Source organism: Bombyx mandarina, chromosome 16, assembly GCF_030267445.1.
Source record: "Bombyx mandarina strain Sakado chromosome 16, ASM3026744v2".
NCBI lineage: Eukaryota > Metazoa > Arthropoda > Insecta > Lepidoptera > Bombycidae > Bombyx > Bombyx mandarina.
Genome location: NC_143222.1, coordinates 6826043 through 6840439, shown reverse-complemented (window position 1 = coordinate 6840439; position 14397 = coordinate 6826043). Strand labels below are relative to the sequence as shown.

The window sequence follows — 14397 nt, the reverse complement described above, 5'->3', positions numbered from 1 at the left end:
TCATTTCATTTCATTTAATCCCATTTGATTAATATGTATATAAATTAAAATAAGCCATGACTTAAAGGTCTGAGCTACCTGGTCATAAAACGCCTTATAGAAAAAAAAAAAACCTACCTGAGCACGAATACGGATCCGTCCTGAGGTGAATGAAGTTAGCCCCTCAAAAAAATTTTTTTTTCCTATTTTATACTTATTTTCTATTAATTCGTTTGTTCATCATTTGTTCATGATTGTTCACTGATAATAATTGTTTGTTCTGCATTTATTTATTTAAAAAAAATATTTAAAAATATACCTACAAGTTAGCCCCTCTAATGCAATTTTTAATACTTTTTGATCCTTAATGACTCGTAAATATTCATTTTCGATTGTTCTTATATAAAACATGTTTGTTCTCTTTCGAAATTACTCGTTTTTTGTTTAATTTACTATTTTTATTAGTTGAATAAATGTATGCAAAATATGTGTACTGCGCATGCGTTAACTATAATGCCTAAACTTTCTACACGGTTTTAATCGTGAAAAAAAAACAAATATAAATCCTGAAGGAGCAATTAATTGGTATACAGTTTAATTAAAAAAATTTAAAAATAAATAAATGAAGTAATGTGCATTGGCGTTAAGTTAGACCAAATATATTTTTTCCATCCTCCTACTTATTGTTATGAAGGTATAAAAAAGATAGGGAGTTCACATAGGTAATATAAACAAATAAGTAAATATGTTCATTATTTATCTTTCAAGAGATAATATAGGTATACATTATAATAACTTTTTTACACAGTCGAAATTATATTCCTAACATTAGGAAAATAACATTTTAATACGATAGGTAAGAGGATGGAAAAAATGTATTTGGTCTAACTTAACGCCAATGCACATTACTTCATTTATTTATTTTTTAATTTTTTTAATTAAACTGTATACCAATTAATTGCTCCTTCAGGATTTATATTTGTTTTTTTTTCACGATTAAAACCGTGTAGAAAGTTTAGGCATTATAATTGACGCATGCGCAGTACACATATTTTGCATACATTTATTCAACTAATAAAAATAGTAAATTAAACAAAAAACGAGTAATTTCGAAAGAGAACAAACATGTTTTATATAAGAACAATCGAAAATGAATATTTACGAGTCATTAAGGATGAAAAAGTATTAAAAATTGCATTAGAGGGGCTAACTTGTAGGTATATTTTTAAATATTTTTTTTAAATAAATAAATGCAGAACAAACAATTATTAACAGTGAACAATCATGAACAAATGATGAACAAACGAATTAATAGAGAATAAGTATAAAATAGGAAAAAAAAAATTTTTTGAGGGGCTAACTTCATTCACCTTCCGTCCTGGGTGGCGGCCGCGAACGACTGCCCCGCCTCGCACGAAGCCATTCAGAAAACTTTCAAATGGTCCTTACGTAAATATGTGTTAAGGTTCGTATTAGGTTAGCAATATATGCAACTTTATTTAAATGTCGTCAATAGATGGCGCTAGTTGCAAAAATTAAATCGCGCTATCGATGTCCGTTAACAAAATGTATATAAATATTTGATCTTTAGCAGATTTTGATGTCTATGGGTTAAGACGGTAACCACTTACCATTAAATATTTTTGATTAAGCACATTCACTGAATTCTCGGTGTAGTGTTTAGCAATTAGCAACGGACAATGCCCATACTAGTATAGTGCTGTAAGTCAACAATGCCCTGCATTGCATTAACACTATACACCCGAATCATTACTTAAGTGATGTGTTCATACACATCACTTAAGTAATGATTCGGGTGTGTCATTACAGTAGTGTATTACAATACAAAGTATGAACTTTGTATTGTAATACACTGTTAAATTACTTGACAGAGATTGACTTACTTAATAATATAATAATTTTATTTTTTACTTAATATAATTTATTGCGAGATGAACGGATTTCATATGGCGACTTAGACTGCAAATTGAGCTCGACAATAATGTTAATATACGAGAGCAGTAGATGCATTGTTTCGAAGCGGTCTCCTCAAAGTGCATCCAAAGAGGACTGTACTTTCATTTAGACGCCGTTCTTTCTTTCACTTATTAAACACGCATTAAAACATATAATAAAACTATTTTCAAACAAGTGCATAGTAATTCAAACACAAAAATTAATATGAAATATTACTAAACAATTACGAGCGACTAGCGATTTTACAAAAGTTGCGAATTAAAAATTAAGTAACTACTTGCGGGGAACTACTGGCTGGCCGCATGAAAAATATAAACACAAATACCTATATTAAAATTCAGACGTACCATAGGTATAAAAATGTACCTAGCGGCCAGGGCATACGGTTCAAAATCACTAGGAATAATTCCGTGTCGCTTGCTCATTTATTTTGGTCGATTGGTCTGTCTCGCTCGCTCGGTTCCGTTCGTGTAATAATTATGCAACATTACACGACAAAGAAAGAAACATGTTGGGTGATAGTGTGATGTTTGTTTCCTTCGCGTAATGTGTAATGTTGCATTACATCGTAGAGTAATATTACCGGAGTAATATCACTCGCATTACTTACACATGTCTAATTAACAGTATTTATATGATATCTAGATTTAATGTCATTTATAGCACAGGTTCAATTCAAAAGATATTTGACATTAAACATGATAACTTCCTAGTGGTTTTTTATACATTTTATCGCTTACAGACAATGTTGCTAATTGCTATTAGTTTTTCACTAGGAACTTCATGATCATCACATAAGCTAAGCCAGATCAGTGTTCTTTTAAATACTTATCTGTATGCTATCAAATAAACATGTCAGTTATTTGGAAATATCTAGTCTGTCTCCATTGTATAGTGTCAACCAGACCGTAATAAACAAAGCATGAATTAATGATTAAAAAAACGATGATACGTACTGCAATGTCAATAAGAAGTCTTATGTTTTTTAATTTTTTATCCAGTGCTTCATCTTCTAATATATAAAATTCTCGTGTCACAATGTTTGTTCCCATACTCCTCCGAAACCGCTTGACCGATTCTCATGAAATTTTTTATGCATATTCCGTAAGCCTGAGAATCGGCTACTATCTATTTTTCATACCCCTAAGTGATTAGGGTTGTCCACCCCTAACATTTTTTTTTTATTTGGACTTTTTTTTGTTATTATGTGGTTGAATGAGGTTTTGTTATTTTTATTATATATTCCCCTCAACGTTCACAGCGCTACATGCCTCTTTCACTCATTTACCACATCCTTACACACTTACAATAAGTTACTTTTTTTTTCTACACTAGAAATTCCCTAGAAATCTTATATATGGCAAAACAATGTTTGCCGGGTCAGCTACTATGATTTAAAATTAACAACATAATTCTAGTTTTTATTTATTAGAGCAATTTTGTAATATACTTTAACTGGGTGTTTCTGGGGCACAAATGGGCATTGTCCCTTGTGTCAAACTTTCGATCAACTAACCGGTGCTTTAAACCCCATCCAAGCACAATCACCGGTCATCGTTCTCGTCGAACCCCACGCTTACGACAAAGAACTCGGGTTAATTTACAACCCACAGACAGCCCACTGAGTTTCTCGCCGGATCTTCTTAGTTGTTCGCGTTGCCGATCTGATGGTAGATTCTGCCAAACCTTCCTCTTACTACTGCTAGTGTTACCAATTTCATCAGGTTAGAGACTGTATTTTTTTTTATTGCTTAGATGGGTGGACGAGCTCACAGCCCACCTGGTGTTAAGTGGTTACTGGAGCCCATAGACATCTATAACGTAAATGCGCCACACACCATGAGATATAAGTTCTAAGGTCTCAGTATAGTTACAACCGCTGCCCCACCCTTCAAACCGAAACGCGTTACTGATTCACGCAGAAATAGGTAGGGCGGTGGTACCTACCCTTGTGGACTCACAAGAGGTCCTACCACCAGTAATTACGCAAATTATAATCTTGCCAGTTTGATTTTTATTACACGATGTTATTCCTTCACCGTGGAGAAGTCAATCGTGAACATTAAATTTGTTAAATACGTATTTCATTAGAAAAATTGGTAGCCCCCAGCGAGATTCGAACACCGTTGCATCTCTCAACACGAATGCACCGGACGTCTTATCCTTTAGGCCACGACGACTTCAAAAGTTATGTAAAGTTGTTGGTTGACCTGTTGATGTGCGCGTGCCTCTGCACCTTGGCCACGCCCCACAGCCGGACGGTGCCATCGTTGGAGCATGAGCCGAACATGTTCCGGTGAGCAGGTAGCGTCACCAGTTCGTTGACCTGGGCCCTGAGGAATCTCTCAGATATCGTCTTCTCGCATTAAAACTGTATAGTCTCAAAACTTACTAATTTTACAGGAAAGTGTTTTAAAGGTTTAACATGTGATCTTTTTAATATTAATCATCTTTCAAACATTTATTTTTTATTTTTAACCAGTTACATTATCTGTCTTTTAAAGTAAGATCAAATGATGTATTAATTTTGTTAATAGTAGTTAAAACATAGGTAAACTAAAAAGAAAAAACTAAAACTAAACTACGCTCTTTTGACAGAAGTATTTATGAGAAAAATACTGGTGTAACCAAATGATTCCGCATATTAACTCAATTTCGAATATTTTTGGAAAATTGTATTTGATATGTTGTATTGTATTTGATATTTTGACGATAAACGAAATTTTAATTAAGACTAAAACTGAACAAAAAAAGCAAAGCATTAAATTACCCCTAGACCTCAAGTTTGGTGTACATTGCGTGCTGCTACAATTCTTAAAATGAGTTTGGTGTACATTGCGTGCTGCTACAACTCTTAAAATGAGTTTGGTGTACATTGCGTGCTGCTGCAATTCTTAAAATGAGTTTGGTGTACATTGCGTGCTGTCAAAATTTTTAAAGTGAGGTTGACATATAGTTTGGTGTCATTGTCGCATACCAGGCTTTCCATCGCTCAAAAACTTAAAGCTCTCAATAACGTCATTCAAGTTCTCGACCGTGACGCATAAATATATTACCCGGCAATGAATAATGAACATCGACTAATTTTCATTTTGTAGTGTTATTTCTGTCGCACGAAACGCTAACATTATGATTGCACATTATTGCACTTAAACCGACTGACAAAGATTACATAGGCAGTGTGCGACAGAGATAGCGCTCTACGAAAACGAAATTAGCAGATTGTCTCTTTCTAAAGCTCGATCTGCTGTGTTTATCGCCGGGCACTGTACCATTGCAACGTGAAGTATTTAATTACCTCTGACCCGCAGGAAGTCAGTAGAGCTTACTTGTGTTCGTGTAGATAAGCCAACAGCTGGTTGCCTGGACGCCACGACGCAGGCGGTATTATGTCGTCGCTGCTCTCCGCTGCGTTTTCCTGACTCCTGGACAAGGAAGTCGAGCTTTTAATTGGGCTGACGTTACAAGCGCCCATATAGAAACTTTTTTGTTCCTACCTAAGCTAATGGTCTAGAGCAGCCTTTCTCAAAGTGGGCGATAACGCCACCTAGTGGGCACTGCAGGCCCAATGCGGGGCCGTAAGAGACCCAGAAAAAAAGGGGGCGTTGTGTAGAGGTTTGGGAGGCGATTTGTAATTTTATCTAGGAGGACTCTTAGACACCAATTGAGCTCACGCTATACTGGTTTTTAAGTAGGCGAGAAAATGGGGGCGCTAAAAAATAATTTATTCTCAAAGTGGGCAGTAGAGAAAATAAGTTTGGGAGCCCCTGGTATAGACTATCATTGATTAATAAAATGCATTATTACATTGCGTGCAATATGCAATTTAAATTACACTGGGTATATTAAGAATCTACTTAGTTTATCAATTAACATTTTCATGATAATGTCATTTTAGAAATTACTAATACCGGTTTTCGGAAAAAAATGCGTTTAAGTTGTGCTCTCAAATAAATTTTAAAACATTTTAGCGGTAGGCAGCGGCTTGGCTCTGCCCCTGGCATTGCTGAAGTCCATGGCCGACGGTAACTACTCACCGTCAGGTAGGCTGTATGCTCGTCTGCCTACAAGGGCAATAAAAAAAACTTATGTTTTTAAATGGGTTGCGCAAATATCACTAATAACATTAGCGCAGAATCACAATCTTAAGGCTATACTAAATAGGTACACATACATAGGTGTTATAAAGTGCAAAGATGTAAATACCAAGCCATCCTATAAAAATCGACTACAAGATTTTTTTAAAACAGACGTGCTGGGCCAAAACTATTAGACGTTGAAAGAAGTCGTAATATTAATGAGGAGAAGAGAAAATCTACATATTTAGACGCAAAACTACCTACTAGCGCAACGTGGCCATCTTCTTTAGGCATAGGCCATCAAATGAAATGTTTAACCCCTTGAGTACATTTTTTCCGGGAAATTAATTATATTAGTTAATTATACTTCTATCAATTAGATAGGTATTCACATCTGTTTGATGTATAATAATAATAATAATGATATGTAAATACGGTACATACTTAGTCTTATATGTAGTTATTTTGTGTTACCTAAATTACCGATTAAGTTTGATTTTTTTTTAAGAGATTTTATGACCTGGTAACTGAGACCTTTAAGTCGTGTCTTATTTTAATGTATATTCTTAATTTTATGAAAAATGATGTTATGGAGTGAAATGAAATGAAAATGATTAATTTGAGACATTAATCAACTGGGATGAAATTAAATGCGATGATATGAGATGAAATCTAATCTCAGTAAAATGGTGGTCATTTACTAAAAAAATTTCAGTGGACTTTTTGGAGGATCCCGAGAAGTTACGTCCAGCGGCTTTGTTTCATTTTCCCACATTTGTGCACTTGACAGATATTAAACGGTTCATAAACCACCATTATTACACATTTAAACCCGAAGAAACACTAAATAGACAAAATAAAACAAATCACACAACTTCACTCCTCGCGTTCCCGCCAAAAAGTCCGATTAAGTTTGAAAATACCGCCTAACCACAGATTAATTGTTTTACGTTTGTCGACTAGTTTAAGCTTAGAAGTCTTAGCCCAAACAGCCAACATTCTTAACTGCGATATCAAAACCGTTTGTGACTTTTGCTGTACACGAGCTGACGGGCTTCCTGGTGTTAAATGGTTACTAGAGCCCATAAACAATACCAACGTAAATACCACTCATCTTGTGAAATTAATTTTAAATTTCAGCTTAGTGGAATGGCTCCCTCCACCTTTTATGCTGAAACGTATTACTGCATATAAAATGAAAAATAGCACAATAAATAGGGTGACGGTAACTATTCAAGTCAGCTACGAAGGCGGTCTACCACCAGCAATTTTCTAAATTTTCAGCAATCTTTTGAAATAAAAACTTTAAAAAAGTGGTATGCTATACAATATGTAACATATTTAACGCACACCCTCAAAACACCCCAATTAGACTTTAATAGTATAAACGCTATGCATACACCAAATATTATTTATATGTGCGTTAACATTGATTATTTGTGAAATTAGTTATTGCCATTTCGTGGAAATAAAATGGTCACCGATTCACACTCCGCTGCGCACGCACACACAGACACCTACTCGCCGCGCCCCTTGTTCAATGCACTTTAATACCGTTTTCGTATTTGTTATAATATTATTTTAGATAATACTGCAATGTCACTTTTCACTTTATCAAAGGCGGTTATTATCTTATTCTTTAGTTCTTCGGCACTTATTGTCTGTGTGTTATAAACTAGCGATTTAATTCGCCCCCACAAAAAAAAGTCGAGAGGCATGAAATCAGCTGATCTAGGAGGCCACTGACCGAAAAGACATAGCGAAATACGGGAGATATTTTATTTGCACTATCACCTGACCTCTTATCAATAAGGTGGACGCGGCGTGACTGATTTGTCAAAAATATTTTGTTGACTTCGTTGTTTAGATTTTTCTTTGATCGCCGCCGACGCAACCGCGTCGCCGCGAACATCGGGATTAGCCTGCCGTTTATTGTAAGAATATTAAGCCGACGAAAGAAAGGGATAGTAGTTATTTTTGTATTACGTGGTTTTCTTTTATGTATTGTAGTGTTGCTGTGTGCCGGCGGTCGCTGTTGGTATTGTGTGCGAAGGTATTTTATTTTGTAATAGACTATTAAGCCTTGAAATAAGTATCAGATTTATTTAATTAAATAATATTCTTTTTACTAATTAGATATTTCATTTTAAAAAGTCTTAATACCCTGACTTACGTTCCATTTTCGTTTCTATGAACTGTTTAGCTACCTGTGTAGGGTGACTGTAATTTACTTAGTTTTAACTAAATTTTAGAAAAAAAAATTCGTACATAAAAAACAATCAAAATCGATCCAGATTCCGATTCTGAACAAATTACTTTCAGGGTGTGCGTTAATTATGTTACATGTTGTATACTTATTTTGATAACTTCTGATAAAAAAAAATTCACATATTATGTATATCTTCTGTAGATTTTTGAAACAAGTCAACAAGGATTATGAATTGATTTTGTTGCACATCACAACTTGTGAACTATCAGAAATGGAAAAGTCTTCGCTAGAGGACGTTTTCATACAATGAAAAAAAAAAAAACAAATATTACAAATTACAAAACATAAAAATTAAAGTAAAGCATAGACTTGCGACAATTTTTTTAGAGGTAGCTTAAAAAAAGTAATCACGATCATCGATGTTTCAGCAAATACGGAAGCGCGAGCAGATCGCGGGCCTAAGAAGTTTTAGGGCCCTCGCACTAAGCTACTCCCCTGCACTCTTACACCAGACGTCGGATCTCCATCCGGGATCAGAACTCGATCAGAGTAGGGGGCTCCCGCAATCGACATTACGAGACTCGCGTTGCTGAAGCGATAGTCGACGACCAACGACGCCGGTCTCCGCGATACGACAACGTGGACTGTATCGCAGGCCGCAGTCGCCGACGCGGCGACGCGTCGTTCCATCCTCTTGATGCCAGCGCGCTAGAGTGACGGTAGCGCGTGGCGCAGGCTCAGCCCCCTCAGGTTGAGGGTTGGGGTGTACCTACGGCAACCCTAGCTGCTAATAAATGCGAACGAGTATTACTAAACTTGACTATAGTAAAGAAGTTAAATTTGTTAAATGTTTTCGATTGCTAAGCATTTTTATTAGAATTTCATTTTGTTTGATTTATATACCCTACAAATAAAGTTTATTTAAGATATATTCGAAATCTATCACCAATCTGAACAGTAAAAGTCTATAAGATCTGATGCGCACAAACTCTACTTCGCAATGCAGGTTCACCGTACTAGTATACAATAATACAAAACATTTTAAAAGTAGTAGTTTAAGAATTAATTATTTGTATTTCAAAATTTCATAGATTATAGCTCACTGCGCAATAGCGTCTCTAAAGTACGTCACAGCCCTAGGGTCTAGGCTTGTTCTTGCTCGGACACTGAACGGAGCGATCCGTACTAGGACAATTTGTCAGATGTCCTAATTCAGTCTTTTAGTACATTTAGTACAATTTAGTACACTGAACGAATAAGAATCATATTTTTATTTTCGTCATACTTCGCAGGCTTAGAACTGTCATTCTATTCAATATTTTAGTACATTTAGTACAGTTTAGTACACTGAACGAATAGTGAATTATATTTTGATTTTCCTTCATAGTTCATACTTTGCAGGTTTAGGACTGTCATTCTAATCTATACCCGTTTATTTTTTTCATTAAGTTATTTAGACATTAAAATATCTGTGATATTTTTTTCTTCATGCATTATAATATAAGATATCGAAATTTTATAGATATTTGTCGGGTTATTTTAGAATCAGAATGGCGTATTTAAAAATCAAAATAATTACAATCATTTAATTTTCAGATAGATCATGCTTTTTTTATTTTTATTTTTTATATTTATATTAAGTTTTGTAATATGATAGTTTTTAAGACTTATTTTTTTTAAATCTAATAATCGTTTCTGTTCTATAAATAGTTTTTTTTTTTTTAAATGTTTGTTTGTACTAAAATATTACGTAGGTAGTGTACTAGATTAATGTTTAACATTTTAGTTCATTTCATTCCGGTGTCAAATTTACTGATGAAAATATACTCTAAACTAATGTAAATAAAGTTAATTATGATTTAATTTTACTAGCTTGGAAATCGAGTCCTAAAAACATATTTGAAAAAAAATTGTTAAAAAATAAAGACATTTTCGCAAAATGTTTATACAAAATTAAAAATTAAAATAATCAGTAAATATATAATCATAAAGTTCAAAATTGCTTGATGAATCAGAATTATCAGAGATCAAATTTGGCAAATGAATATTATCATGCGTCTCACTCTTTCATGCACCGATACCATACCATATCGTTGCCGCTCATTCGGTCAAAATCAATCGCGCTCGCGTTCCGTGTTTCACGTACGACAGAGTACTAAATGAACGATGTCTTAAAAAGGAAAAGGAATAGTTCGTTCCATTCAGTGTCGGGAATTAATTCCTTTTAGTACATAGTACATGTACTACACAAGCCTACTAGGGTCTGCTGCTGGATTTTGACAGCTCATCAGTTTGACGTTAAAATTTCAGTAATGATGGCGTATTTGGGGAAGAAGTGTTTTCTATTTTAAATATTGAATTTTATGTAGTTGTGTAAAGTGAAAACAAAGTGTTTTTAATGCCGTACCGCAGGCGCTTTCCGGTTAAGATGCAGGATTACGAGGACGACGTCACCGTCGTCGATGTGTACGATCTTGCATCGGATATTGGTAAAGAATGTGAGATAATTATTGAAAAATACGGCCCTGACGCCGTTACAGCTTTGCTGCCGAAGGTAATAAACACACTGGAACTCCTGGAAAACTTAGCCGTCAGGAATGAGAAGGAAAATCAAGCGTTACAGGAGCTAACGGCAAAAATTTCGCAGTTGGAAAACGACAAGATTGAAAAAGCTGAATACAGACAACGGTTCGAAAAGGTAGGTGTTAGAGGTCACTGTTAAGTAAATTGCCATTTAGTCCTATTATCGGTTGATGCATGCGTGCAGCTAGTACGAACGCACGAAACATTCCAGTATTTCGACACCAACCAAATGCATTTAAAACATTGCAAAAGAACGCAGCAGTGATGGTTGCGCGACGTGACACAAGTGAACAAAACATTGTTCACGCCAAAAATAATTGCATGCTATTGTGTGTTGTTTTGTTTGTCAGTGTTTTCAGTGTCCATTGAACTTCACACTGAACTAAACAACACTATTAAAATATCAAATTGTTCAATTTGCTAATTACCGTATGTTGGAATCAACAAATCTTAGCTTTAGCTTGTTCAGTACGTTTTATAGCGGAAAAGATGAACTGTTCCATCAATAATCCAGCTGAAATTAAGGTTTTTAATTCAATATTCAGATAGAGTGCTATTAACACAAATATAAAACAGTTTCAAGTAAACAATGCACCCATTATATCTTAAAGTAAATATAAATATTAAATTTTAAGCACACTTGTAGCTTCCTAAGCTGATTTGTGTTTGTTTTATGATTTGCATAAACAGATTCCCCTTATAAGGTGTTCTGCTTAGACTTGGCAAATCTCAGTACAGATTCAAATTAATCGTAATCACATTGACATTTATTCCAAGCAAGAATTTTCACTTGTGTACTGGAAAGATAATAATGTGAACACCCACGCTCAAGTAATCAATGAATAATCAAATGAATAGGTTTAGTAAAGTTATTGTCTGCCTGTATTTTTTATTGCCCTTGTGGGCATATATTCATACCACCTACCTGACAGTAATTAGTCAATCATCATGAGCATCGACAATGCTGGAGCCACGGCCAAGCTGTTGCCTCTAAATTAGAGACTAGTCTGTCTAGACTGTCTAATGTATGATATGGTTGAGGTTGTATTATGATACAATCTTTAATATGAATATTCTTATTTAGAAAACAATAATTACTTTCAATACCATATAATTATTTATTGTTTATCTTAGATCATTGGAGCTTTCACTAGAAAGTTTATAGATAAGTGGACTTTCACTTTTAACGGCAATAACAAAATCCATTATCTGAATATTGCATGTTTTGTATATTTAATGAAAAGTACAATCATTTTTAGTTTGATAGGACCTATGACTGCAATGCAATTAAAACCTCGAGCTTGTCTCAAGATATGTGCTGGCGTTTACATTGTCTTTACTTACTTCGGACTCTCCTTTTTTTTCCTTCTCTATCCTAAAGAGTATTCTAAGGAGCTATTCCAGCTCTTCGTAGATGGGGAAACTAAATTTTATAACATAATAAACCATTTACTTTGTAGTTATTTCCTAAATTAATTTTTAAGTTGGTCAACTTACAATAATTGGCATGGTTATATGTTTTATGTTTCTACTTTTTTAACCTTTCTACAAAAACCTTTTCTTTAGTGAAGCTTTTGATCAGATGCTTAAATACTTTATTGTTTGAACCAACACAAAATTTAATGCAATTTTACAACATTTATCCAAGGTGTTTTTTCTCAATGAAAATCATTAGTGAGTAAGAAAAATGAAAAAAAAAAAACTGTCTAAGAACGCATTCTTTAATCATTCTTCGCTCCCATAACTAACCACTTTTGACTTTTTCATAAGGAGAAGCAAAGTTTTTATGGAGCTTGTAAATGAAACCAGTCTACAATATTTTTTACAATAGACCTAATACTAAATTCTAGGCAAATCAAATCAGATTTTTATTACTCTTATTTAGAAATTTAATTGTCTAAATTTAAAAGTCATATTTTAATATTCTCTGCCTACATACCAATGGGAGCAGATCATTCCACTTCCCTACTTTTATTGCTAAATCATAGCTTAGTACATTGATATCTGTTGATCACATCATTTTACATAATTACTATAATATTATTGTAATTACCATTATTACCATATTACTATAATATTTATTAACTAATCTTAGCTTATCCACCATTAAGTGTGATAAATGGCTTACCTATCATTAATGATATACAACTTCACTCGCATGTCATATACTGTTAGAAACCCCTAAATATCAACAATGGTAAAAAATGTCATTGATTTTGTTGGTTAATGTAATTCATTTCACTTCCGTTGATGATATAATTTTATTTTCAGAGTCCATAATAACATTACTGAGTAAATTTTGTAAATAAATTGAAGTTAGCGGCGGTGTTTCTGGATTTATTTGATTTATGAGTAATTAATCATGATTAAACCTCTTTGTTGTGGTGCCTTAATTCCAATTAGTACCCCTGTTACCCTCAGAACGTATTGAGATTTTTGGTCTGTATTTCTAGTGATGTTCAGTATTACTTAATTGGAAGGTTAAGCCAAAATTTAATATTAAGTTGTTTGGAGTACTTAACAGAGAAAAGTGGTACTTCATACCTCGACAAACTTTATGCTTAAGCTTTACCCACGGGTACAACAGAAGAGCACTGCTCCTATCCCTGGGTGAGGGCTGCCAAATACCAGCTACATTCATTTTACTTCATACAGAAGATGGTCGTTCTTTCACTTTGATGATTTGTTTGCGACAATTCCGCTTATCTCGTTTGTCTTAGCGAGGGCTTACGAAAAGCCCTCTATTAATTACGCGTATTATCGTTTTCGTGTATTTTATTACACGATCCTTCATTGCAGAAGTCATTCTTGAGCATTTGTAACAAGCACGTACATATTTCATTAGGAAAATTGATAACTGCTTGCGGAATTCGTTCGCTGGCATAGCCGCATCGCTCGGTATGGTACACCGGGTGCCTTAACACCTGATCACGACAGAATCGTAATTGATAAAGAGGTATGGCCGTGTAATTTGTTTCTAAAAAGAATTGGAAACAAAAACAAACGTAAACATAACAAAAACTACTTAACACTGCATAATAAATCCGTAAGTATTACGCAAACTATAAATCTTTCAGAACATTTAACCGTAAAAGTAGTTTTGATCATAGATACTGGCAATTTTTACGTCGATCTCTTGTTTATGTATTATAACGTATTCTAGCTGTTGTCCTTGTCATATAAATTATTATTGTATTAAATCAGAACATGAATGTTGTAAATTGTTAATATTTACATAACACCGTTTTTTATTGGTGTAAATGAAGGTACAAGCTCGCGGCCCGCATGTGATTACCGGAACTATACGACGCCAAACTTGAATTCCGCAACCCGCATCACACATTAAGTTGATGTTTCAATTGCACTGGATAAAAAATAATAATTTATAATGACCTATTCAGGGCTCTGTAGCAAAACCACAAACATTTTGCCGTCAAACTATTAACGTTAGACAGATTATACATAGTTATCTACTACCGGATCGGAATCGCGACCTGCTGAGAAGATCCGGCGAGAAACTCAGCGGGCTGATGCATAGGTTAGGTTGCACGTCGACCTCTTTGTCGAGTT

General features: G+C 34.3%; 1 protein-coding gene across 4 annotated transcripts in view; it reads left to right on the top strand.

Moving 5' to 3' along the window:
- The first annotated feature begins 10351 nt into the window (after positions 1-10351).
- Rilpl (Rab interacting lysosomal protein like) overlaps positions 10352-14397 on the top strand; it is a 38198-nt gene continuing 34152 nt past the window's right edge. For all 4 annotated transcript variants that reach the window (XM_028179431.2, XM_089734000.1, XM_028179430.2 and 1 more), the window contains exon 1: positions 10352-10942. In XM_028179431.2, the coding sequence (XP_028035232.2) occupies positions 10643-10942 (300 nt within the window). In that variant the 5' untranslated portion in view covers positions 10352-10642. The remainder of the gene's footprint in view (positions 10943-14397) is intronic.